General features: G+C 45.7%; 1 protein-coding gene across 2 annotated transcripts in view; it reads right to left on the bottom strand.

Annotated features, from left to right (window-relative positions):
* Positions 1-25,533, bottom strand: part of TAOK1 (TAO kinase 1) — a 57,437-nt gene extending 31,904 nt beyond the window's left edge. Inside the window, exons 1-2 of one of the 2 annotated variants that reach the window (XM_053366748.1) lie at positions 25,411-25,533; positions 1,209-1,435 (exon numbers count right to left, since the gene is read on the bottom strand). In XM_053366748.1, coding sequence (XP_053222723.1) covers positions 1,209-1,340 — 132 coding nt within the window. In that variant the 5' untranslated portion in view covers positions 1,341-1,435; positions 25,411-25,533. The remainder of the gene's footprint in view (positions 1-1,208; positions 1,436-25,410) is intronic. The other variant, XM_053366749.1, reaches the window with a different exon arrangement.
* Positions 25,534-27,106: the final 1,573 nt, after the last annotated feature.

The raw sequence follows: 27,106 nt of genomic DNA, 5'->3' as shown, positions 1-27,106 counted from the left end.
TATTAGGGATTTAATCCTTCTTGGGAGGAAACTGACCATTCTGAGGCTTCTCTCAAATTCCAAAAGCTGGATGACAAAAGGGACAAGGGGCTAAGAATTGAGGAGAAGGACTCAGAAGTCCATCCTTTTGTGTGTGCATGTTTGCCTTCTCAACCTGCAAGGCCTCAAGAACAGCCAGAGTTAAAATTCCAGGTCGCTTGGTTCAGAGCGTGGCCGGCCTCCCTCAGGACCACACGCTGCAGTGCTCTAGCAAGTGCAAGGAGCTTGCAGGGGGGTGGGGTGACAATTCCCAGCTGTGTTCCACAATGCCACACTGACAATGGATGCCAGTACGCAGCCTTGCAAAGCATCTCCACTTCCACACAACACACTTTTGTTAGGTCCGCTATTGTTCCAGGGAGGCCCTCCTCGTCCCTCACAAGGACACTGGAGTTGAGTACTAATAGCCTCAATGACAAACCTCTAATTCAAGACAAACCGGAAACAAAGCAAAGCCCTCACTATGCCTGCTCCTGTGACATGGGTCACAAGGAAGACACACACACCTCCCGATTGCACTTGTCAAGGCCTCTATGGCTTGAGCCAGCTGTGTGCATGCACCCTCTATTTTGGACAGGCAAAGCTATAGTGCCCCCCACCCCCAGAGCACCTTAGTAAACATGGGATCAGTCTACATGGCTTTTTTTATTCCAGCCCTTAAATAACATGCAGACCCACTGAGGGGAGATCTACCCAACAACTAAAGTGGGAGAGAAAAGGGGGGGGGGATGAATCAAGAGCTGTGCAAAAGAAGCAGGCGCAGGAGCAGAATAACTCAGCATCTGAATAACTCAGCATTAATGAAGATACAGCCAATGGCAGAGTAAGAAGTCAATGGGCCCTTAGTGGGCATAAAAACTTAAGGAGAGCCCTGCTGGATCAGGCCAGTGGCCCATCTAGTCCAGCATCCTGTTCTCATACTGGCCAATCAAATGCCTGTGGGACCTGAGCGCACAAGAGAGAGTGCTCTCCGCTCCTGCAGTTTCCAGCAACAGGCATTCAGAAGAATTATTGCTTCTGACTGTAGAGGCAAAGCACAACCATCATTAATGTTCATTAGTGGTGTCATGTGAGGCAAGTGACACCTTGCGATTGCCAATAGCTAGCTGTGAGTTTATTCTTTTCCATGTGCCCCACAGCACCTCCATGCCCAACCCCAGCCCTCTTACAAAATAAACAGCTCCAAAGCTTCCATGGCCGATCTCTCGGAGATCCGTGAAGAGCTTCTCTGGATCTTCTTTGAAGAAGAGCTCTGCAATCTCGGGGTCCTTGAGGCTGCCCGCTCGGCTGGTGGATGGCATTCTGCTGGGCAGTTAGCCAACCGACTATCTGGGTTTAAAGTGCCACCTCGACCCTGGGCTCATCTGTATGAATGGAGCCTTTTCAGCATGGATCACTGCAAGGATACAGGGGAGAGAAAAGGCAGCATGTTACAGGAAGGGAAATCAAAATACAGTTAACACCAAATCCTCGGCCAACCGCTGCAGCATTGCAAAGGTTCTCTTTGCACAAGGTGTCCACTTCAAGCTACAATCCACGTTGCAAGGTGCTTTTGGGGGAAGGAGATCCTGAATGCCACCAGATTGTGTCTATGCAGGAATCCAAAGCAGGCACTCCTGTTTATTTACTAAATTTATATCCCACCCTTCCTCCAGGCAGCAACACTGTATCATTGTCCTGTAGGCTATTCAGAGACTGGGCTCAGGAGCTCCCACAATGCACAGCAAACAAACTGGGGTCTTCCTCTTTAAGGGTCACACATGGAAGTCCAAGGTGCATTTGCTAGCATCTCTATGAAGGATCTGCAGTAGTAGGGCTGGCAAGCCGGAGGGAGAATTGGTGAGTTGTTGTCAGTCAAAGCAGACAATCCTGGGCTAGGGATCAATGGTCTGACTCTGCCCAAGTGGTGTGCATCCACTTTTCCATGCATGCTGCTTCTCCCAAATTAGAACAGCACTTGCATAAATCAGGCATGCCTAGATCTACCTAGATGGATTACACAATTAAAACTCATACGCAACTAGATCTTCAACACTGTAACTGTATTCCCAGTACCACATCAGATCAGCAAACCCTGTTTCTATAGCAATGGAGGCAGAAATGTAGAAACTGTGCAGTCAAATCTGACAGATCTTTAAGACCTTCGTCTCTACCCACCCCTTCAAATGCATATTCACATTCTTGCTAGCCAAACATAAAAAAGATAATGTCAGAACCCATTTCAAGAGGAATTAACCCCATGATTTCACATAAAATTAGGGAGGGAAGATTCCAAACAGAAAACAACTGCTAAATCTCCAAGGGCAGCAACCGAACTGACTTTACAGCAATTTCCAAACCCAGCCAATATTGTAAGTGTCTAGAAACCACCACGCCACACTTTTAGTCTACCCCTACCTAAAGCCTTCTCCCTGGCTTTTTAAGTTATTGGGCCGGGGTGGAGAAATTCAGGTCCCTGAGGGCCAAATCCAGCCCTCCATACCTCTCTCCCCCCACCCTCAGGACTCTCCCCAGGCCCTGAATCACACCCTACTTATGTGTTTCTTGCTGGAGATGTGTCACTGAACTCTGACAGCACCCTCTTGCTATCAGAGGATAGAGATGGACATGCAATTTGTTTGTGTGTGTAGAAACTAGCCTGCTGTTCAAGGCTGAAGATTTATACCTGTTGCTCCACCCACTCTTGCCTTTGGCCCAGCCCATCACTGGCATGAAGTCCTGGGAAGGCTCCCCAGGGGGACTGCGGCCCTCAGACTGTAAAGGGGCCCCACCTCTGAACAAGGCCTTTAAGGGAAGGTAGCGACTGACTGAGCTGGGTACAAGCTGCCCTCTGATGTTCCCCTTTCAAGCTCAGTTTTGCACACGATCCGGATCAGGTCCCCAGAGCAGGTGGGGTGAGGGCTACTGGAACTATGCCTCCCCTTCCACCCGTGGCCAAATAACAAGGCTGATTGTGGAAAGGAACACACTGCACACAGCCAAAAGAATTAGGTGCAAGCTAGCCAGGCCCCATGGAAAGCATGCTATCTGCCGCATTCCTCACATAGGAGGGAAAAGTCCAACAATGCTACAACTTAATCCTCACTCTGAAGAAGGAATTTAAGATTATAGAACACTTTTTTGCATTTACAGTCCATTTCTAAAACAAACAATAAACAGAAGCATCAAGCAGAAGAGAGGGTGGGGTGAGGCGCTGATAAGTGACAGCACACTCCGTATTACTGGGAGAAATTCTTCCTGGCTCAAAAAGTAATGAGGTCATATTCCATCTTTAAGCAGCACTGGGCCCTTACAAAAAAGACATTGTTCAGGATGCAAATGCTGCAATCCCTGAGAGGGGGCAATGACAATAAAGATATTATTATTATTATTATTATTATTATTATTATTATTATTATTATTATTAAATGCCCTTCTGCTGCCCCCCACCCTGCTCGTATCTGTTCGTGTTAACCAGAGAGAAGAGGGCTTCACACACCTGCCTCTGGGCAAGGCTATGTACTCCCTGGGTAAGGAGATCTACGTTGGAGAGGTAGCATCCATGGCCTGCTCCCATCCACAACCACCACCACGATGTAGATGAGCTCTGAGTCACCAAGAGACAGGGCAGCAACAAGCTTCCAATGCTAGCCAACACTAGCTGCAGTTGCTGTTCAAGCAGAGTCCTCCCAAGACACAGCCCATTCACCTATGGAGGAAACAAGCACTTTGTGGCCTTACAAAATGTCCCCTAAAATGCATGCATGTTTGACTCAGCTGCAGGAGGGTAATCTCAGGTTACCAGACGTCTCCGTTTCCTGAGGACAGTCCCAGACAAATCAGTCCCCATACAAAATCTGATGAAGTTGAAAAGTGTCCCCGGATTCATTTAAAAAAAAAAAATCTGGTAGCCTTAGGGTAACCTACTATTCTGGTCACTCAGTTTATGACTGATCCAATGCCTTTGTGTAAAGCTTAAAAGCAGATCCACCAACTCTCCAGCTCTCATTTGAAATTCCCAGTTCCAAAGGGAAATGCTCCAGGCCGCTGACATCACCAAAGCCAATTTCATAATAAAAACAGGGGGGAACGTTCAGAAAGGAAACAACAAAACAATGGAAGAAAAACACGCAGCAAATTAAACTGACAAATACAACAAAAAATATTCGCTAAGCAGCAGGTAAAAAGTTTTGATGTTGTTGTGTTGTTGTTTTTTTAAAAAAAAGGTCCTGGAACTGAATGGAGCTCAATAAATTTTCCAGCAAAAGGAATTCCACATCCTGAGTAACATCAGCCACACCCTCAAGGGCAGTGGAGGCTGGTCCATTAGGATGACAAGGACCCCCCCACCTGACTTCTTTCTCAGAGGGTCCAGAGGGTGGTGCTCCCCACCAGCTGCCTTCTCAGCCTCAGTGTTGCCCTTATGCATCTCAGCAGGCAGGGTGGGAAGAAAGCTGGGGGGGGGGGGGGAGGACTCTGCTTGTCATTGGCTTTGGCAACACCTACTATTGGTCTCCCTGCCCAACCATACCAGCCACTGCGGCCCAATGGTGCCTCAGAAGTTGGCAGAATGCGCAAAAGGGCCTCAACGGGTTATCAAAATTGACAGGTAGTTTCAAATGGATGGTCCTTGACATATCATGTCCCTAGCAAGGGCAGAGAAGTCAGTTTCCTTTGTTGCCATGGCTGCCTAATGTGAGTTATAGCCAGGGGTCAGCAAACTTTTTCAGCAGGGGGCCGGTCCACTGTCCCTCAGACCTTGTGGGGGGCCGGACTATTTGGGGGGGGGGATGAACGAATTCTGATGTCCCACAAATAACCCAGAGATGCATTTTAAATAAAAGGACACATTCTAGTCATGTAAAAACATGCTGATTCCCAGACCATCCGCAGGCCGGATTTAGAAGGTGATTGGGCCGGATCCAGCCCCCAGGCCTTAGTTTGCCTACCCATGTTTTAGCTCATTTTGGGTCAAGGTCACCACAAGGTTTTCTTCTGTGATTCCAGACACCTTCATCTGAATCTCTGCCATCGGCTGCCCAGAAACCAGGTGGAAGCAGATCTGACTTTAACCAGGGGCGTCAAGGATCATATCCCCAATCCCAACCCACTAAAAACCCTGTACTTAATGCTTCGTAATTTAATTATTACCTTTCACTCCATTTACCATGAAACAGCAAGCACCTGTTTCATATTGGACCAAGAAATATTTTTGAGGGCAGGTGAGTAGGTGGGTTCACAGAATAAAGCCACATTAAACTTTGCACAACAAAGAAAGAGGGAGTAGCTGTTATGAGTCTGTGGCTTTAGCCATTATGTTATTTTATGACCAATGGTTTTTTGATTAATGTGCAAGCTCTTTTTCTAGCTGCTGTTAGAAATATCCCTGCCCACTCCTGAAGGGTTGCTTAAGAGTTTGGCCTAGCAAGGCCATCACCTTTCATGTCCTCCCCATGGCACCACTGCCTTTAATAGGGCATCTGGTGTACCAGGAGAATGCTAAACAATGAAGCTTTTGCAGTAAATTGCAGGAGAATTCAGGGATCCCATGAAAAACGACTTGAATGAACTGGATCCCCTTGTGCACAGCAAGAAAAAAATATTTCCTTTGGGTTGGGGAGGGTGTCATGTTGCGGATCCCCAAACATTAAATTGATATTCTGCACAAACATTTTAAGACTGGTTGTCATTTTGAGTACCACATGTTTTCACAGTTGGTTCTGTTGTACGCTAGTTTCATTTCTTTGACAGTTAAATCTAATAACTCCAAAATCTCCTGGCCTCTTTGAGGCATCAGTGCAGCTTATCAGTTTTGATTTTTATTTAACTTATTAAGAAAGCTCTTGCTGGCTGGTCTACTTTCTGCTAAAGGAAGCTGGTATAAGTCATAAAATTACGTTATTAAAAAGTAATATACAGCTTGGATGATATAATTGACTATGGTCATATAATTCTTTTCAAAATGGGACACTTTTAGTCCACATGTTCTGGAGCTACTCTAAGATGTCAATGCCCTTACTACATCTCCAACACTTATTATGAGGATGAAGCCGCAGTTTAAGATGCTTGGAGACCAGTGGGCCCTGAGCATCATTTTCTGTTGAATTAGCCTACCTGCTCTCCCTCCCTTTGATAAAAAGGGAAAGATTGGAGGGATGAGGACTGGGGGGGGGGGCTTTCCATGGGGGGGCAGATGGAGGGGAGAAGATTTAGCTAGCTGCCTTATGCTAAAACGGGAGGTTGGATACTGTGTGAGAATGGTGCAAAGGATGTTTGTCAGTAAGCAGTGCAAGCAAATGCATGTCTACTCACAAGGAACCCCTACTGAATTTAATGGGGCTTGCTCCCAGGAAAGTAGAAGTTTAGTTGAACTTAGTAGGGCTTATGCACACACAGATTCCACTTAGACCTCCGAGTGGGGAAGCAGATGCAACCTGACAAGTAAATCACTTAAACTACTCTTATATTAGTTGAAAATATATTAAATAAATTATATGGAAGTTTATTTAATATTTTTATTAAATCTACTACTTATTTACATTTTAAAGTCCTCACCCGCCATGGGAAGGCGCAGCGCGGCCCTCCACCACTGCAGGAAGCTCTCCACTGCCCCAGAGAAGTGCAGCCTCCACCTAACAGAAAGGTGCGATGGGGCCCTCCCTCTGTGGGGATGCCCAGGGAGGCCCTCTACGGCTGCAGAAAGACCTATCAAGGCCCTCTGCTGCTGTGGGGATGCCCACAAAGCCCTCTGCTCCCATGGGGAAGCGCAACAGGGCCCTCCACCACTCTGGATTGGCCCAGAAAGGCCCTCCATCAACATGGGATAGGTGTGGTGAGGCCCTCCGCTGCTGTGGATAGGTGCAGTTATCTAAAACTTCTGGAGGGTCACAGCTTGGGAAAGGCTGTACTATATGCTCACTATCAAATCCAGAAATGGTTGTAATAATCAGCAGAGCAATATTTCAGGTTTGTCCTAAAGCAAGGATGGGGGACCTGTGGCCCTCCAGATGGTGCTAGAATGCAGCTCCTATCGTCCCTCACCAATGGTCATGCAGGTTGCTGGGAGATGGAGGCCAACAACCTCTGGGAAATGCCAGGTTAGCCACCTCGGTCTGAAGTCTAACCCTAACCCAACTGGGCACCTCAGGTGACGCCGCACCAGTTGGCATTGTTTGCTTATTTATCAGATGCCCATAATCTCTCAGTGCTGCACAATAACACAGTTTAAAAACACAAATCCCACACAATGTAATCAGACACAATGCAACACTTAAATCCAATCAAAAAAAGCAGCCGGACTCAAAATGGAGAGTAAGCATAATGCTGGCTCCGTCATTTAACCTAATCCCACAGAAAGCTCAAACAGACTACTCTCAGGCCTTGGCAAAACACACACACACACACACACACACACACACACACACACACAGAACACCCCCCCTAATTGGAGCGATTGCATCAAGGAATCCTATGTGCCCTTCCTGTAGCTTCCCAGAGAAGTTATTCCAAAGTAAAATAAATATTCTGAAGAAGACCAAAGCTATTGTAAAGAGAGTCTGACGTCTCTCAATGGACTCCCTTGCCTGCTTTGCCTAGACCTAAACCAAGGCTGAGGAGCAGTTTTCAGCTGAGGGCCACCTTCCCTTCTGAGGGTCACATGCCTACACACTCTCAAACACCCCAATAATCATTATCAGAGTTCAAGGACACATTCCAGGCAGGCAGAAACACTCAAGGAGGGTAAAGGTCTGGCTGTTGAAGGTTGTGACCTGAGGAGTTCCCAAGAACCACACAGAGAGCCCCAGAGGGCCACATTCAGCCCCTGGGCTAGAGGTTTCCCACCCCTCGACAGACCCAGAGCAGGGAAGAAACCAGGAAAAAACCTTTCAAATTCAGGAGAGACAATATGTTCTGGTTTTCCATGAGTTCAAGGCAAAAATTATTTACCAATCTCACTTGCCACTGTTACAGAGGAGTGGGCTTGGACTGACACCTGAAAGAATCTGGAGACTGGGAAAAAGAACTGAGGATCAGAGGAAAGAACTGAATAGATTGAGGTTTCCACAATGGACTCCTAAATGAAGTTGAGACATTAAAAGTGCTCTGCCCAGGAAGCTGGCCCTTACAGAAGGGACTGCGGTCTGTGCTAGAAGAGGAGAAGCCTTGGGGGCCTTATAGGCTTGCATAACACAAACTTTTACCCACCTTGATAAAGATGCTGTCTCAACCTTTTTGCCTGCGTTTATTGTGTTCTGACAGGTTACAAATAATGACACATCTGTCCTAAAAGGACCCAGCCTGGAGCTGAAAGTCCCAACTGCCCAAACATCTCATCTGCTCTCCCTTCTTCAGAATGAGGAGAATGACCATGAAACATGGAAATCCAGGTTTGGCCAATGGACAATCTTAAAGCCCCCACCCCGCCCCAAATTCCAATACTCTACCTGTTACAGTGAAAGTGAAAAAGGCAAGAGAGAATTGACTAAGCAAATTGGCTTAAAAGCTGGATTAGTTACAGTGTGGAGGGCCACATTTAAATACCAGAAGGAAATGTGTGGCCTGGAGTGGGGAGGAGCATCCCATCTCTCCTAAGCACAACGCACATGGATGCATGCATGAGTGTAGTCACCCTGGTGCAGCAGAGTATTGGGTTTAAAACAACTCAGGCTATCTCACTGAAGAACAAACCAATCCAGATTGTGCCACTGGGAGGATGTTGGATCTGCAACAAAACACTGCAGTGTGTCAAGAGCAGCAAGGACAGTTCCTGCCCCCCTCAACCCCCATCTCTCCTCCAGGGTACTTCTCTTAAGCTGTCCCAGGGACTTGAGCAGGCTAATTCCCTTAACTTCCCTGCCCCCATCTCTAACCTCCCGCAAGTTGCCACCTCACCATCCAGAGAAGCCTATTTCATATTTTGAGGTTTGGGGAAAGCACAGAAAGAGAGGCCCACTGAACAATTTCTTGATATGTCTGCTGTGTCTGAAGACAAAGAGCCCATTATTAGAGTGCCAAAGTAACAGACCAAAGGTCAAAGATGTGCTTGTTGAGTGCCTTGTTATTTCCTGGCTTCATGGAGGAGCCTCAGATTGGAATCCATAATCAATATATCCTGCTGCTCTGTCACTGAGGTCCCCCACTTTTGGCTAAAGATTTGCCCACCCACTAGGTCAAGGAAGCAGCAAGATGAGACGAATCTTGCAGGAAACCTTTGGCTCTGCAGGTGTTACTGAATTACAACTCCCATCATCCCTGCCCACTGTTTTCTGCTATCAAACAACAGAAGGAAGGAAGCCCATGGCAGGGCCCTGATATTTGAAACAATGGATCCCTAAAGGAGGGTGACTGTTTTGATTTTGATTGACCTCTTGTGTTGAATTCTGTTGATCAAGGTCATCAGTCTAAATTCCCTGTATGGAAGCAGAATTATCTGGTGCCCCATTGAGTACAGAATCACCCCCAGGTGTTGTATTAATTGGATTGGTTGGGAAAGGGGGAAGGGACTGTTCCATTTGACCAGGAAGACAGCTTCTAGTGCTGGACTTGAAGCTGGGAGACTGGCGTTCAATTTCCCACTGAGCTATGAAACTCACTGGGTCACCTTCAGCCAGTCACCATCTCTCAGTCTAACCTACCTCACAGGGTTGTTTTTAACATAAAATGGGAAGAGGAAGAATCTTGTATGCCACCTTGAGCTCCTTGAAGGAAAGAAGGGATACAGATGTTACTACTACTACTACTACTAATAATAATAATAATAATATTAATAGTGAGGCAATTTACTTATGGACATGCTAGGTATGGCACTTTCACACCAAGCAATCTCAAGTGGCAGGTGGTAAAGACAGGAAGCAAAGATCATCTGTAGGGCACTTGACCTACATGCAGATTGTGCCATGTTCCATCTCTAGGTAGGGTTAGGAAGAGCCCTGTCTGATTTTCTCCATCAGTCAACATTTGTAAGTCACCATGGGTGAAGTGGAGAGCTCTGAAAGGTAAAACCTGATAGCGAGAATGCACTGAGACAAAGCAAGGAAACCTCTGGTGCAATATTCTCATGGGCACAGGGAAATAAGCATCTCTTCATGCCATGAAAACCACCCAATGGTACCATTGTGGAGGAGGGCAGACCTCTATGTCACAGGAAGATTCCTGCACAATCTCCTTGAGGACTAATGCTGTACACCACAACTCTCTCATCTAGTGGGACTGTCTATACAATGCACGCCTACGATAATCCTAAAATGTCCGGGAAGGGTAAGAAAGTTGAATTTCCTATGCTATTTTTATTATTATATGGCAATCTGTTAATAACGAATTGTATCCAGCTAAATTCTACTTAGAGAAAATCCCATGAAATTAAGGGGGCTATGGTTGAAATTACTCTACATGACTTGCACAGGCCTACTAATTTCAACAGGTCTACTCTGAATATGAGTATTGATAAAATCCAGTATGTTTAGGGTTATGACTATACAATTCTATGTCAAGATTCCTGCATTGTAGGGTGTTGTAGTAGATGACCCACTGGGTTCCTTCCAGTTTTACCTCAATAAATCTGTGGACTTCTTAAATGCAATTCAAATTGTGCATTATTGTCTTTAGAGTCAATCCACTTATAAAAAGCAGAAAGACCTCCTACCTCCAGAGTAGAAACACGCCTATATAATTGTTGTCACCATGTAACAATATTGCCAAGAATTAGTGTGTCAAATGAATAAATCTTCTTTTCAAATTCATTCATACATAAAAATAAGCCACTTCCAGGCCCATGAAAGATCCCCACTGCAACACACTTAATTTGCTGCTATAACTTCTTGTTAAATGAGACCTAATTGCTGTTAGGAGAAGAATACATGTGGGGGGGTGTTCTGATTTGCATTACATTTGTTGAGAGCCTCCATTGGTGGGACGCTGGTGTGTAAGAAGGAAAAGCCAATGTACATGGTGACTAAACATTCTGCATCTGAAGGGGGTACAAGGAAGACCCCAAGCTATTGCATACACACTTTTCTTTCGCGATGCACAGTTGTCTGCTTTCTTATGTCTTCTCTTCCAATATTACAAAACAAAAGTCCTCACCACAATGGCCATGTCTGGAGACAGAACTCCACTACGTGTTTTATTAGGAGATGCAGTTTCTCACCAGCCAACTGCTGTGTTCTTTTACTTTGAAGGTAAGCTACTTGTGTGTCCCTTAGGCATGCTTAAGGTTTATTTCATGGTTTGTAGTACACAAGGGTTCCTTAAGGATCTGGTGAAGGTGAGCATACGTTCTGAGATCTTTTGATAAAGGGCAGTATATAAATTGAATAATATTCACTGAGAAGAAACACTGGAACTTATCAGGAATTACACGTATATAACATTGACACCTTATAGTCTTTTGAATAATTCTAGCAGGGGAAGATACCACACACTTCCTTCTGAGACATCTGACAGACGCAGACAGGATCGAGTGTGATGTTCCTAGAGGCTAACTCCAAGCCCTGTATGTTAACAGGCTGCCTTCTATGAGCCTGAGAGGCATATAATCCACCTCTGGAATGGCACCTGAGGCAATCTGGAGAAAACACAATTAAAAGTTTAGCACATGTGTCAATGCTATCACAATAAAGGGAGTGTTTGCACATAACTGCAATCTCCTCTTGTGTGCATGGACTCCTATCACATGACTAGTTTATTTTTACACCTAGTTTCTGGATGGCAGGAGCAAGAACTTCTGAAAATAAAATATCCAGTAAGCCTTAAAAAAATAAAAGAGAAAACATATTACAACATTAAAATCTCATGTGAAGTTCCTGAATAATAGAGCATAAATTATTTGAAGATTTTCATACTGGTGAAGTTTCTAACTTTGTTTAAACCTTCTTTGGGGTTATTGGAGGGTCATTCAGATCCTCAAATTTCCCTTCTCACAACTTTCTACTCAGAAGCACCACTAGTTGGGTTTTTGAAACAATTTCACACGGGACAAAACTGAGGACATCATGTTAAATGAAACTTCAATGCTTCTTTTTTTAAAATGCTTGTCCAAAGTTGAGGACAGGATTTTGCAGCATCAAAGCCAGATGCAGAGCAACCACTGTTCCAGTTGTCAAATTATTTTCCTTCTGCAGTATCTAATGTAGAAGCAGGAATGAATTTCCTCCTCTAATTCCCCCCACAAACACACACCTACCCCCTCATCCCCGCAATTGCTCAAAAGGGCCAGGGAGGAAAGGGATTTTCTGTTATGTTGCATGAGGTTACTTACAATTCCACAGAGTGCATGAGACAGAGATTAAAATTATCCTCTAAACACACCATTAAATTCTTCCTGAATGGCTTTCAGCTGACAGTGAGAATTATTATCTCTTTTATGAATAGGGAGGCAAACTGAGAGTTTCACCAAGTTTTTTCCTTTCACTGTTACCTATTAATGACGCCTGAAAGCAGAATTAAATTGAAAATATGCTTGAAATATAGAACTGGCACGCCATAGCCTCTATCCATGTCAAATGACAAAGTGAGGCTATGAATCAGCAAATTAAGGTTTGAGTGCAAAAGCCACAATGAACTGTGCTGGCTCCTGCTCATTTCAGTGGGGCTCAGGGAGGACTTCCCTGTGTGAATTTGCACTGCAACAAACAACAACTTCTTCAGTTCTTTGACTCTGAAGACAGTCCACATTGAGGGTGCAAATCAAGGGCACTTGGAAGAGAGAAATCCATCTACAAGATGCAGAATTAAAAGTTGTCCCTATTACTCAGTCACAAAGCAGTGAGCATTTCACACCTCTCTGAAGACATTTATGTATCCTCCATTTTATTTCATGGGCCAACAGTCACCTCATAGCACCATCCTGCAATACTGTGTTTTCTTGGAAGCTAGTTCCTCTGCATTCAAAAGGCACTTATTACCTATGAAGTTCACTGACAACTGCAAGCGCAGTATTGTTAAGTGTTGCAATTTGTGCCAAAAAGGTCTACGCAGCTTTTTACCTCTATTAGACTTCTGCTATTCCACACTCATGGAATTCAGTATCACAGGTGGTGATTGGATTTCAGTCCTGTCCCTCTACATTTCAGGGGGAAAAGAAAAATACTTCTACAACAACAAACAACAACAACTTATTATTTATACTCCGCCCATCTGGCTGGGCTTCCCCAGCCACTCTGGGCGGCTTCCAAAAGAATATTAAAATACTGTGATACATCAAACATTAAAAGCTTCCCTAAACAGGGCTGCCTTCAGATGTCTTCTAAAAGTCTGGTAGTTGTTGTTCTCTTTGACATCTGGTGGGAGGGCGTTCCACAAGGAGGGTGCCACTATCGAGAAGGCCCTCTGCCTGGTTCCTCACAGCAATGCCCGTGCAAAACTCACATATTTTTCAACAGTGCTGGACTGGACCCCCCAGGTTTCTCTCTCACAGATACACAGACACATGACTGAAGTGTTTAGGAAGTGTCTGTAAAAGGCAGCAGCGTTCAGAAGGTAGAAGCTTTGTGACTTGTAAGCTTGTCTGGCAAATAGCCCCTCCCTTGAGCTTACCTCACACTAACACAACACTGCACATTAGTCTTCGAAAGCTACTGGCCTGCAAAAAAAAAGTTATTAGCCATGCTGGGGGCTGGCAGAAAAGGGACAGGGAATTTTACTGCATTTCTATGCTGAGTGTCTAGGAAGGGGCTCAACTCTTCTGGCAGGAGGGGGAGGACACTTTCTTCCACCACATCTTTCAGCAGCTAAAAAGGAGCAAATCTGTGGAAGGCGTCCTGTGAGCAGCTGTATGAGACAGAGTCGTCAGCTACCTCCCCCTGAGGTCATGCCACTTAAGCTTCACAACCTCCAAGAGAACTTTAAAGGGCAGTAAATGTGAACTTCACTGGAGCAATTGGTGAAGCATTAGAAGTGGTGTCATCTTAAACCTGAGGCACCGAAATAGCAATGAACAAGTAAGGGCTCTTTGCAGGGCCTCTAATGCTAAGGATGGCCATTCATCGTGCCTGTCTCATTCAGGGTGACACACAAGAGATGCTGGTTCCTCTGGGTATCCAGGGCCTGTTCAGCAGAGCAACAAAGTAAGAGGCAGCTCCTGTGGAAAAGGCTGCAGAGCACACAGAAAAGATTTCTGCATCCAGACAAACATCTACTAAACCTATCAGGAGAAAAGAACTGATGTGTCAGGCAGCTAGCTCTGTTTAACAAACACCTTTGCAAAGTCTCTTCTAGAAAACCTCTTTTTAAAAACTTCTTCAAGGAGGTTACTGTAATTTATTAAATTTATATACCGCCCTATAACTGCAGGTCTCAGAGCGATTGACTGGATAAAGATATAAAACCACAAAATACATAATCAAAAATAAAAACAAAACAACCCAATAACCCCCCAACACATTTTGAAAGGGCATACAATGTCAATCAACCAAAGGCCTGGTTAAAGAGGAACACTGGCGCCTAAAGGTGTATAATGAAGGTGCCAGGCGAACCTCCCTGGAAGAGCATCCCACAGTCAGGGAACCACTGCAGAGAAGGCCTGTTCTCATGTTGCCACCCTCCGGACCTCTTGAGGAGGAGGCACATGAAGGAGGACCTCAGAAGATGCTATCAGGGTCCGAGTGGGTTCATATCAAAAGAGGTGGTCCTTGAGGTATTGTGGTCCTGAGCACTTTGAATTAGTCCTGGAAACTACCGGTAATTGGTAGTCAGTAAAGTCAGATGAGGATCGGTGTAATATACTCAAACCGTCTTGTTCCGGTGAGCAACCTAGACGCTGAATTCTGCTCCAGCTGAAGTTTCCAAACCGTCTTCAGAGGCAGCCCTACGTATAATGCACTGCAGTAATCTAACCTTGAGGTTACCAGTGCATGGTTTACTTGTGCATCATAATGATCAAATGTGAGAGGAGACAAGGGGCAACGATGGATTTGCACTTTTAACTTTGAGGGGTGGGGGGAGATGGGAGACCCAATCCAAGCAACAACCACCATACACTGAGGAGTCAGGATGCAGAGAAAATTGTGTCCTATGTATCTGAAGTGAGGCCTGTTTTTGGCATATCAGCTTCAAGTCACTTGAGTGGCAGCGCACAACTGCAGTCATGTTTACTCAAAAGTAAACGCTATTGATTCTCCTCCTTTGCTGCCTGTTTGTTCCTGACCTGCTCTCTTGGGCTGACTCCCCTGGTTCTTGACGCTGACTTGCTGCTCCAGTCCTTCCCGTCAGCCCTGAATATCCTGCTTGCATCTGACCATGCTCCAGTACCTATCCTGCTGGACGGGCTCCAACTAAGGCTTCCTAGTGCAAATCTAACCATGGCAGGCCTGCCTACCCCTTGGTATCTGGAAGTTGAAATCTATGGAATGCTGTCAGGCTATGGCACTGAACAAGACGGCCCAGTTCACACAGCCCTCAAAGGATAGGGTGACCAGAGAGCAGCCAATCTAATAAAACACCTACAACACCTATCACCTACAACATGTGAATGACACACACAACAGATTTAGCGGGGGGGGACGACAGCTTCATGTGCAAGCACCTCTCAGATCAGCTAAAACTAGAGTGTACCAGAAAACAAGCTATTATCGATTTGGAACAAAGTGGAACACTGCTTGCACACCAAAGTAATGGGATAATTAAAACGAACAACCTTGGGAAGGTAACACCAAAAGCTGCTTGAATTCTGACATCTCAGAGTTAGCAGAAATCAAGGGTGAGGAAATTCATTTTGCACCTCAAATCTTTCATAGTAGCATAGTCTTAAACTGAGTCAGACCACTGCTCCATCTAGCTCAGCACTGTCTACACTGACTGGCAGTGCGTCTCCAGGGTAACTAGCAGGAGCCTCTCCCAACCCTACCTAGAGATACCAGGAATTGAACCTGGGGGCTTTTGCATGCAAAGCAAATATCCCAAAGCCTATTTGATTTGCCACGCTAAGTCACATACAAGATATAAATCCCTCAAACAGGAGAGAAAAGATGAACTAATGAGATTTTCATTCATGGCAGTGTTCAAAAGGTAATTCATGGCAAATTCCCTTGAGAAAACAGATCAAGCCAGTCAAAAGAAGCAGAAAGGAAAAACAACTAGAACTTGAAGATCAAGCACATTTGAAAATCAAGCGAGATGGTAAAATCAGTATTTTGGACAATTGGTGGTGGGGAAGCTCAAGAAAGAAAAGTTATAAACATGTCCATGTTTTGTTTTGGCATCTAGGATGTGGAAAGATGTTTAGAAACTGGCTGGTTTACACAAAAAACCTGAATTTTTAAAAAGCAGAATTGTGTGACCAGAAATGCTAAATTCTGCCAAACATACTTAGCAAACCAAGAAAATCATGCTGTTACTTTTCATAATTCTGGATGTGGAGTTTGCCTTACGTTGCCATGGCATTTTCTTTGCTTCCTAATCCCAGATTCTAAGCCTCTGTGGACTGAACGAGCCAAACTACTACAGTTTTACATGTTTCTGAAATGTACCACTCTATTCAGACTATGACTCCCACAAGAGAGAAAAAGCAACTGGTCCTGCTTCACCAGGCCAGTATGACTCCAACATTTATCCCTCCAACCCTCACATGATTGAATAGAACAACTTGTTAACCAACATGTGGGGAGAAGATGAGTAGAAACAAACACACACAGCCATTGTTCTTCCAGCCTAGTGGAAGGCATGCATCCCTAGCAAGGTCCAGGAGTCAACTTCCTCCTCTCTCCCGGCATTTCAATAAATTTCAAGAGGCCAAAAACACCATCTATCAGACAGATATTTCAACTAATGCTATTTGGCTAAATTTCAAAGAAACAGATTTTTCTTATAGACAAATGTATCAGCTGCAGGTTCACACAAAACTACTTTTGTGCACTCCAATAGAGGCTTTGGGCTTATTTTTCTTGAACGCTCACACAGCAAGTTCTTTGTGACCTACAGTGGTACCTCGCAAGACGAATGCCTCGCAAGACGGAAAACTCGCAGGACGAAAGGGTTTTTGGTTTTTTGAGTTGCTTCGCAAGACGGTTTTCCCTATGGGCTTGCTTCGCAAGACGGAAACGTCTTGCAAGTTTGTTTCCTTTTTATTTAAACAGTCAATACAGTTGCGACTTGACTTCGAGGAGCAACTCATAGCATGTGGTGTGGTAGCCTTTTTTGAGGTTTTTGAAGACTTTGGTGATTTTTGAAGCTTTTCCAAAACTTTTCCGAAACTGTGCTTCGCAAGACGAAAAAATCGCAAGACGAAAAAACTCGCGGAACGAATTAATTTTGTCTTGCGAGGCACCACTGTAATGTTAAATTGGAGCAAAGGGTTAACACCTCAGTCCAAACTAACTGGGAAGGATGACAAAGGAAGGTGGTTTTAAGGTACAGTGGTACCTTGGGTTAAGTACTTAATTTGTTCCGGAGGTCCGTTCTTAACCTGAAACTGTTCTTAACCTGAAGCACCACTTTAGCTAATGGGGCCTCCTGCTGCCGCTGCAACACAATTTCTGTTCTTATCCTGAAGCATAGTTCTTAACCGAAGGTACTATTTTTGGGTTAGCGGAGTCTGTAACCTGAAGCATATGTAACCTGAGGTACCACTGTACTTCTCACTTCCAAGCACTCCAATCCCTGTTTTGCAAATACAGTGGTACCTCAGTTTTCAAACATCTCCGTTGACAAACACTTCGGTTTTCGAATGCTGTAAACCCGGAAGTAAATGCTTCAGTTTTCAAACACACCTTGGAAGTCAAACATGCTATGCTGCTTCTGTATTGAGTTTTCGGTTTTCAGATGTTTGGGAACTCGAACAGTCTTCCGGAATGGATTACGTTTGAAAACCAAGGTACCACTGTATGCTTCTCTTCTCCGTCAAGAGGCACAAACCGAAAAAATGGGTGGAGGTATAGGGAATGTTTTTATTTCCTACCCATCTCCACCTTCACTTAAGATCCCTTTACAATGGATCGTGGGGACAGACAAAAGTGGTTTGCACTACTTATTTCCAAGAAAGAGCCAGTAGAACATAGGAAGAAAACAAAAATGTTTTATTGGGTGTAAAGATTGAAAATTAGCCACCCTCGAAGTGTTTTGTTAAACCAAGACTTCAGTATTTATCTGTGCTCATTAGAACTAAACAACTATTATGCAAGTTGATTACTCAGCACCACAAGCAGCTTAGCATCTCATCTGAGCCCAACAGAGTAAGGCAAGTGAGAAGTGGATGGAGAACGCCTCTGACTACAGAAATGCTATCATTTCTCTGCAAAAGTACCTAAATTTGCTTTTTCAACTAAGTCTAACGGAGTGGTAGCTGGTGCTTATTGGGACTGATAAGACAATGACAGGCAGAGTCAACTACCGTATTTTTCGCCCCATAGGACGCACTTTTCCCCCTCCAAAAATGAAGGGGAAATGTGTGTGCGTCCTATGGGGCGAATGCAGGCTTTCGCTGAAGCCTGGAGAGCGAGAGGCATCGGTGCACACCGACCCCTCTCGCTCTCCAGGCTTCAGGAAGCTATCCGCAAGCCTTGCAAGCCCGGCGGGAGTTCCCGTGGGCTCACAAGGCTTGCGGGCAGCAGCCTGCAACCCCGGCGTGTGTCCGCAAGCCTTGCGCAGCAGGCGGGAGGTCCTGCCGAGCGCGCGAGGCTTGAGGCGGCAGCCTGTTGCCCGAAGCACAGGGAGCCCTCCGGAGGGTTCCCTGTGCTTCGGGCGAGTGTCTGCAAGCCTTATGCACCCGGTAGGAGGTCCCGCCAGGCGCGCGAGGCTTGGGGCGGCAGCCTGCAGCCCGAAGCACGCGGAGCCCTTCGGAGGGCTCCCCGTGCTTTGGGCGAGTGTCTGCAAGCCTTGCGCGCCTGCGGGAGGTCCCGCCGGGCGCGCGAGGCTTGGGGCGGCAGCCTGCAGCCTGAAGCACGCGGAGCCCTCCGGAGGGCTCCCCGTGCTTCGGGCGAGTGTCTGCAAGCCTTATGCACCCGGTAGGAGGTCCCGCCAGGCGCGCGAGGCTTGGGGCGGCAGCCTGCAGCCCGAAGCACGCGGAGCCCTTCGGAGGGCTCCCCTTGCTTCGGGCAAGTGTCTGCAAGCCTTACGCGCCTGGTGGGAGGTCCCGCCGGGCGCGCGAGGCTTGGGGCGGCAGCCTGCAGCCCGAAGCACGCGGAGCCCCCCCGGAGGGGGCTTGTAATTCTATCTCCCTCCTCTTCCCTGTCACATGTATGCCTTTGTATATATACTCATATGGGTTCAGAGAATTCTTTTTGTATACCATAGAACTAAAAGGCCACAAAATAAAAGGTGTGCCATACACCTGGCTAGACAAACTGGTAGAGCAGCAGGATGGCAGCAAATGTCTGCCCACTTTGAAGGGTCCAAAACAAAGAGGCAGACTGAGGCTTTGATGGAGCAAGATTCATTAAGTTCAACGAAGGTAAGACAGAAGTTGTAGGCTACACCAAGACATACACAATCCTGAGGCTGAAGGTTCTGGCCTAATTAACACACAAAATCCACATGAGCAGTTTAAATATTAGAGGAAATTTGAACATTTAAAATGTGCTGAACCAGCAAACAGCCAAGTTCAAAGTCATTCAGCCAGAATACTAGCCTTGCAAGATCTTCAGGTAATACGCTCTCACAGCATCGTGACGAAACAAGACTACCTCATTCTGCACATCACGTGCTACTGTAACAAATATATCTCTGAGAGTTACAAAAGCAGGGTCAGTTGAAAAACCACAAGACAGAAAAAAATAGCAAATCCCAAAAATTCAGAACTTAATAAGTATTTTTTTAAAAGGAGACTTATTTCCTGCACTTTCAACAACGTTTAACTCTTCACACAAGATTCTACAAGGTATATTTCTTGAGAATGGCTGCCATGTGATTGAGGTAAACTGCCTTGTAATATTTACATACACCATGTATACAGGTATGCAATGAGTACAGTGATCTGTAAAAAGAGTAACGTATACTGTACTGTCTTACACACCCTCATCTGTTATCTTCGTAATTTTTCCCTCACGTACCTGTATCACAGGAAGAAATATGTAAGGAGATATGGGAGTGGCTTGGCATTATGTAAATGAGCCTGGATGGATTCTCTCCTCACTGTTTTCCTGGCAGACCATAGCTTGCAACTTCACCCAAACTGGCAAACTATGGTTTGGAAGAAGGAGAGAATTGCTATGAAAGGTGAGGAGGGAGAGTGCAAGTCCAAGGATTAGGCACAGAGCACCAACTCCTATGCATTTAACCTTATATTTTGGTTTAAAAGTAACAGCTTCTAAAATGCCAACGCAGAAAATGTCTGGATCATTATTTGAAAGGGGAAGGGGATGATTATGATGTTTCGTAAGAAAGAAAATAAAAAAATAAAATGGGAACATTTATGTAAGTCTACCTTAGATGTTACAAAGTTCAGAAAACACCTGTTTGCTACATGCAAAAAAATTATTTTGATGGTCCATGTTTTTTAAAAAAGAACCCACTAACCTCTGCACTTAGACCCGTTTATTGTTTCTAAAGAAACAGTGCCCTTAAACCCATGATTGAGAATGAGTATTTCTTCAACCTGATGTCTCAGTATGACACAATAAATCTAAGGTGGTGATGATAATGATTAAAAATAATAAAAGTCTCCAAAGTGTAGAACAGAAAAATATACAACAGAGTACAATAAAATGCAAGAAAACCAATATAAATCACAACACAAGAGGCCTAGAAAAATACCTTCACAAGCTGGAGGATTAAGAAGTGCTCTCAGCAATCCCACATACTACAAACCTAAACACAGAATGAGAAATACTAAAAATAAAAAAGCTTATTTCACCACCACCCCATTCTATCTATTCAGGGGTTCAGAAGCAAACAAATAATCCGTGTAAACTGTCAAAATTGTCTCTAAACCAAGAAAGATAGAAGTCGGAATACTTATAACACCCATTTCTTCCACAAAGAGTCCAGCACTGCACCCCATGCTTTCTAGGCAGGTTGTTGTTGTTGTTTAGTCGTTTAGTCGTGTCCGACTCTTCGTGACCCCATGGACCAGAGCACGCCAGGCACCTCTGTCCTCCACTACCTCCCGCAGTTTGGTCAGACTCATGTTTGTGGCTTCGAGAACACTATCCAACCATCTCATCCTCTGTCGCCCCCTTCTCCTTGTGCCCTCCATCTTTCCCAGCATCAGTGTCTTCTCCAGGGAGTCTTCTCTTCTCATGAGGTGGCCAAAGTACTGGAGCCTCAGCTTCACGATCTGTCCTTCCAGTGAGCACTCAGGGCTGATTTCATTAAGAATGGATGCGTTTGATCTTCTTGCAGTCCATGGGACTCTCAAGAGTCTTCTCCAGCACCATAATTCAAAAGCATCAATTCTTCGGCGATCAGCCTTCTTTATGGTCCAGCTCTCACTTCCATACATCACTACTGGGAAAACCATGCAATCCATCAAAAGCTTGGCATAAAAAGGAAGTGGCCCCCGGCATACCAACAACATATGAACGCATTTTGAGAAAATATATGGATGTGACACAGAGGCACATCAGCTTGAATTAGTACTGTACAAATGTTGCAAAGAATTTGACCTGGAAGGTCAAACCCATTGTCAGCCATGCTTGTCCTTGGGCACAAGCAGCTGGCAAATAGTAAAAAGATATATTGTATTTAAAAGGGGTGAGGTCTGAAGCATCCATTTCTTCTGTGAAAAAACAAGCGTATAGCAGCCTACAGTACTGTAGAAATATAAATGGCAAGAAATCTACATCTCTATGAATTACATCCTAGTTTCCTACTGCGTGGATTCAAGTTCCATATGTAATGATGAGCTACATTCTAGAGCAGTCTTGTTGACACGTTACTACATTAATGGCTTAAACAAAACACCTATTCACCTTGAGACAATTCTTACTAGCCACAAATGGCCAGCCAGGCAAGTTGCCACTTGCAAGTCTGAATTGCAGAAAAGCAACAAGACTGAAAATATTTTACCCACTTTTAACCCAAATAAGCACCTGAGGACCCATTTCTTAATCTTTTGCCATATATTTGCATGGTGGTAATGCTGCTATTCTGACTCACCTTGGATCAGACTGTGACCCGCTAGTGGGACCCAACCCACCAGCTGAAGACCAATGTTTTAAAGTATTGCATTTAGTAAGAAGAAAGGAATCATACATAATATAGACAGAATTAATGTCACAAAGTATGTGGCACATTTGCAGGTAACATTCAGAGTTTAGCCAAGAATGAAGGAACAGTTTTGCTTAATTTTCTCAATTGAAACTTTAGCCACTGCCCCCCAAATAAACCACATATAAAATACACTCTGTCATGATAAACAGAAAATACCTTCCTCTTGGCTATAGAAATAGACTCATGAAGACCCAAGGCTTCAAAAATGACCTCATGAAGATGTAAGGCTTAAGTTATGGTATTTATCAACATACTGAAGTAATGAATATATTACTCACATGACAAAACAATTTTAATTTCACTCAGTTCCTTGTACCACACCCCTCACTAAGATGCCAGAGCACTTATATGTATTGGTATCCACCAAAGAATATTTTCAACCATCTTGCCAAACAGCAATGAGTAAGATAGTCAAACAAGGTATCATAAAGGAATGAAAACTCATAAGTCCTGACACTTAGATCCCAAAAGATAACTGGATGCACTGAAATGATTCTTTTGCTGCTGGGCACAGCAATTACTAAAGAGAATCAACACAAGGCCTTTTTAATATAGGTCACAGTCATCAATTAGCAGCCTGGGCAGCCTGAAAAAAAAGCCTTTTCCACACTACACACCCCTTTCTCTTGTCACTCTGAAAGAAGCAGGTTTCCAGCAAAAATGAGCAGGCCAATTAAAAGGAAGACATGAAATAAATGTTGCCTTCATTTCCACATTTTTTTAAAGCTTTCATCCAGGGTCTTCACTAGGATGTGATCAGGCCAAATCAATGACAAGTGGCCCCACTGACTGCCATCCCCACCACAAGTCACTGGGGGAAAGTGTGTCAGGCTGGTCCTGTTACTGGTTAAGAAAAGAGTAAGCAACCCTTCCAAAGGAGGTGCCATTATGCCTCCTGATGCTCCACCTCTAAGGGTACAACAGTTTCCAAGGCTGTGTATGTGGAAAGAGAAAGACTTCTGCAGCACCACAGGCATCCAAAAAGGGGAGGGTATTTCTGGCTACCCCAGAAGGCTACTAGAACAAGCCTCCAATGGTATACGGACACAACTAGCAAACGCAGGCTACAAGCTGCTTCTCTTTTGTGGGGTGGGCGCAGCTTTCCATGCCCCTATCCTGTCCAGGCCATCATCTCAACCAGGAAATGCTGGCGTACTTGTGCACCCAGTCTTGGGACAAAGAAAAGTGGGCTGAGGGAAGACAGTCACATACCACCCAGAAGAACATAGCTAAAAATAGGCAGGTGGCCCTGCTGTCTTCTGCTTGGCTCCCAGGGCACAAAGAAAGGCCCCTGAGCCGTAACTGAAGGGGCAACACTTTGCAAATCCTGGCACAGCCTTCCAGGAGCTAAGAATCCTCCCCCCCCCCAAGCAGACCCGTTCTATGAGTTACACTACAGAAGGAGACATGTCCCTCTTAAACTCCCTCTGAGCCAGGCCTGTGATTTGTCTTCTACACTCTAAAAGCTGGGAAGGGGTCCCAAACTCGGAAAGGTCACAAAACTGATAACTATCCACTACATATCTAACGCTGAAAACAAACAAACCCTGCAATAACAAATCTCACTTTTAATTACAAGCACTTTTTAATCACAAAAAATTACATATTACATTCCTGGAGAAAGAACATCACAATTTATCCACTAGCAGCCCTTCCTCTTCACCCCCACTCCTTGAAGAACACGCAATTCCATTCTGCCTTCCTGTCACCTGTTCCAACCATGAAGAGAATACATCTCTAAGCAATCAACCCACAATATTGTTCCTTTGACCTCTATAAGGAATACGGCAATCTGGGGTGCTGCCCTCCCCTATTGCAGCACTGCACCCCACCCCCAGGAACACCAATCAACCATGGTGGGCTTCCTGTGATATCTCCCCCTGCTATTCAACTCTATTGTTTTTGTAACATTTTCTCTAATAAGAAGATGGGATATTGTTGTTATATTGGCCTTTATTGGCATAAGTGGAAGACGGGATATCATATTTAAAATAAACAACAAAGGAAACCTTGATGTGCAGCCCCAAGACATCACTGCCCACACCCACCCATACCCCAAAAAGTATCATGTGAATGGCTAAATGATGTCCTGATCACCTCCTGTTCCCCAATAAAGATGCCCTCCTCTTCCGCCCCATATCACATTCAGATCCTTTTCCTTAGTAGGCACAACACTTTCCAAAGCCCTGACTGCCCACCTGCAATAAAAAGACACCACAACCCTGTCTTATATTGTGGGAGTGGGAAAGAATTCCCCTCCATAGAAAACTATCCCTTCACATTATATTCGGATTTTCCCCATTGGGAAAAGGCAACTCCTCATCCCCCATTGACACTCCCCCCACCACCAAAAACCAAAAACAAATGAAAGATACACCCTATGTTAGTTATTTTATAGAGGGAGAGAGAGATCCAATCCCCAACAGAGGTATTACACCTGTCCTGATCCCCTCCCCCCTCTTGAGGACAGTTATCTCCTATTCCTGACTCTCTCCCATTTAAAAGCATCCACGCCTCCTTGTTATTCTATAAGGGAGATGACAAATCCCTTTCCCTTGTATATATCCTGATTCTTCCCCAGTAGAGAAAGACACCTAAGCCACTAGTGCCCCCCATGTGCCATCAAGTTGTATCTATATATTTATATCAATTTCTATACACACACATATACGGGATTCAATATTACACATTACATGTCTCTATATATTTGCCTGTTGTATGTAATATATATATATACATACACACATGCAATATCCATACCTAAACACATTGTCTCCAGTGCCCCCCCCCAAATGTATGTCTGAAAAAGACTGTGTGTGTATGTGTAGAGAGAAAGGGAATGTTACACTATACACTACAGTATACACTATACACACACACACACACACACACACACACACTATATACATACATATACAGTACACACAAACACACAGGCTTTCATAGAGATACAAACCTATACACAGGCACACATTCGGAAGCTATACCCCCATGTAAATTTGAAAAGGGTACGGGAAGAAGATCGCCCCCCCCTCCGGAGACGTCGACCCCTCCCCCCAGGTGTGTGTCCCCTCCTCCCCCCAACGCCGCTGCTTTTGGGAGGAGGGGAGAGTTGTCTCCTTTTAACCCTTTCCACACCCCTCCCACACCCCCTCCACGACCCGAGGAGGCCCCGCCCCAAGCAGGATTCTGATTCTGCCGCCGCCGCCGCCCTCGTCCTCCGGCCCTCCTCCGCGGAGCGCAGCCGCTCACCCTTCAGGTCCTCCTCGTCCTCCGTGGCCGATGTCGCTGCCGCCGCCAAGGCCCCTCGCCCGGCCTGCGCCCGCCCAGTCCGCTCCGGTGCGGGGAGGGCCGAAGGGAGGCGGGGAGGGCGGGCCGGGCCGGAGGCCGCCGGCGCCTCCCTCACGGGCGACGGGGAGGAGGAGGAGGATGGTGACGACGAAGGCGACACCCCTCGCACCCCACCCCCGAGGGCAACCGCCACCAGCACCGGCTTCCCCCCTTCGGACTCCCCAGTCTCAGTCGCCTCAGCCGCCGCCGCCGCCTCTTTCTCCTCCTCCTCCGCCGCCGCCGCCGCCCGCCCTTCCTCGTCCGCCTCAGCCACTGCCTCAGCAGCCCACCGGGCTCCCTCTCGCGAGACTTGGGCCCGGGCTCGAGCTCGGCGGCGAGAACCAGAACGGGACCATTCTCGTCATCGGCGCTCGCGGACTGACTGGGAGGCGCGGTGATTGGCAGGAGGGGAGGAGGGAGGAGCCAGAGGCGGAGGCGGGGACGGCGAATGGGCGGGCCGGACAGAGAGATGGAATGCGCGTGCGCACATGGGGGAAAAGCGAGAGGGTGGGACTAATAGAAAAAAAGACGTCAACTGCTTTTTATCTTCCTCTCACGGCTTGGTGAAGGAGGGTGGGAGGGGAAGAGAAGGGTGCGAGCGCGCATGCGCACAAGGAGACAATAAAGAGAAGGCGTACCAGAGGGGGAATCGCGTTAGAAGAAGGGGGGGAAGGAGCGTACCAAACTGTGGGAAACGGAGGGGGGAGGAAAGAGAGAAAAGGAAAGTGGACCGTACCAAGGGGAATGGAGGGAAAGGAAAGGGAGGGTTTCAAGAGCAAAATAGAGAGAGTGTCAAAAGTGCGTTCTTGGAGGGGGGAAGTGGAGCGTACTAAGTGGGAGCAGGACAATTAAGAGAAGGGTTCCTGGGGGGGGAGGAGGTTGGAAAGGGAACGTGGGGTGTACCAAGGAGACCGAATCATGGGGGGGGTTGGGTGTGTACCAAAGGGGAATAATAATAATAATAATAATAATAATAATAATAATAATAATAATAATAATAATAATAATAATAATAAAAAATAAATAAATAAATAATAAATAATTTATTTATACCCGCCCTCCCCAGCCAAGACCCGGCTTAGGCCGGCTAACAACCAATAATAAAAACAAGTTGATTAAAATACAATTTTAAAAAGATTAAAATCCAACATTAAAACATTAGGATGTAGCCTCTTCACAGGAGGAGAAAGGAAAAAGAAAGAGGGGGAGGGAATCAGACTGATTCCAAGCCAAAGGCCAGGCGGAACAACTCTGTCTTACAGGCCCTGCGGAAAGAAATCAGATCCCGCAGGGCCCTGGTCTCATGAGGCAGAGCGTTCCACCAAGTTGGGGCCAGTACTGAAAAGGCCCTGGCTCTGGTTGAGGCTAATCTAACTTCCTTAGGGCCCAGGACCTCCAGGGTGTTGCTATTTATGGACCTTAAGGTCCTCCGAAATAGTGGAAAGTGTCTCAAATAGGGGGAGGGAGTGTACCATGGGGGGAATCGCGGGGGAAGTGAAAAGGAAAACGGAGTGTACCAAGGAGATCAATTCATGGGGGTGTTTGTAGAAAAACAAAAACCACATGGGGTTTCTCTTTGCTGGTGAGGGGCCGCCCAAGGGACAGAATCATTGTGAGA

Source organism: Podarcis raffonei, chromosome 15, assembly GCF_027172205.1.
Source record: "Podarcis raffonei isolate rPodRaf1 chromosome 15, rPodRaf1.pri, whole genome shotgun sequence".
Classification (NCBI taxonomy): Eukaryota; Metazoa; Chordata; class Lepidosauria; order Squamata; family Lacertidae; genus Podarcis; species Podarcis raffonei.
This window is presented reverse-complemented; position numbering and strand designations above follow the sequence as displayed.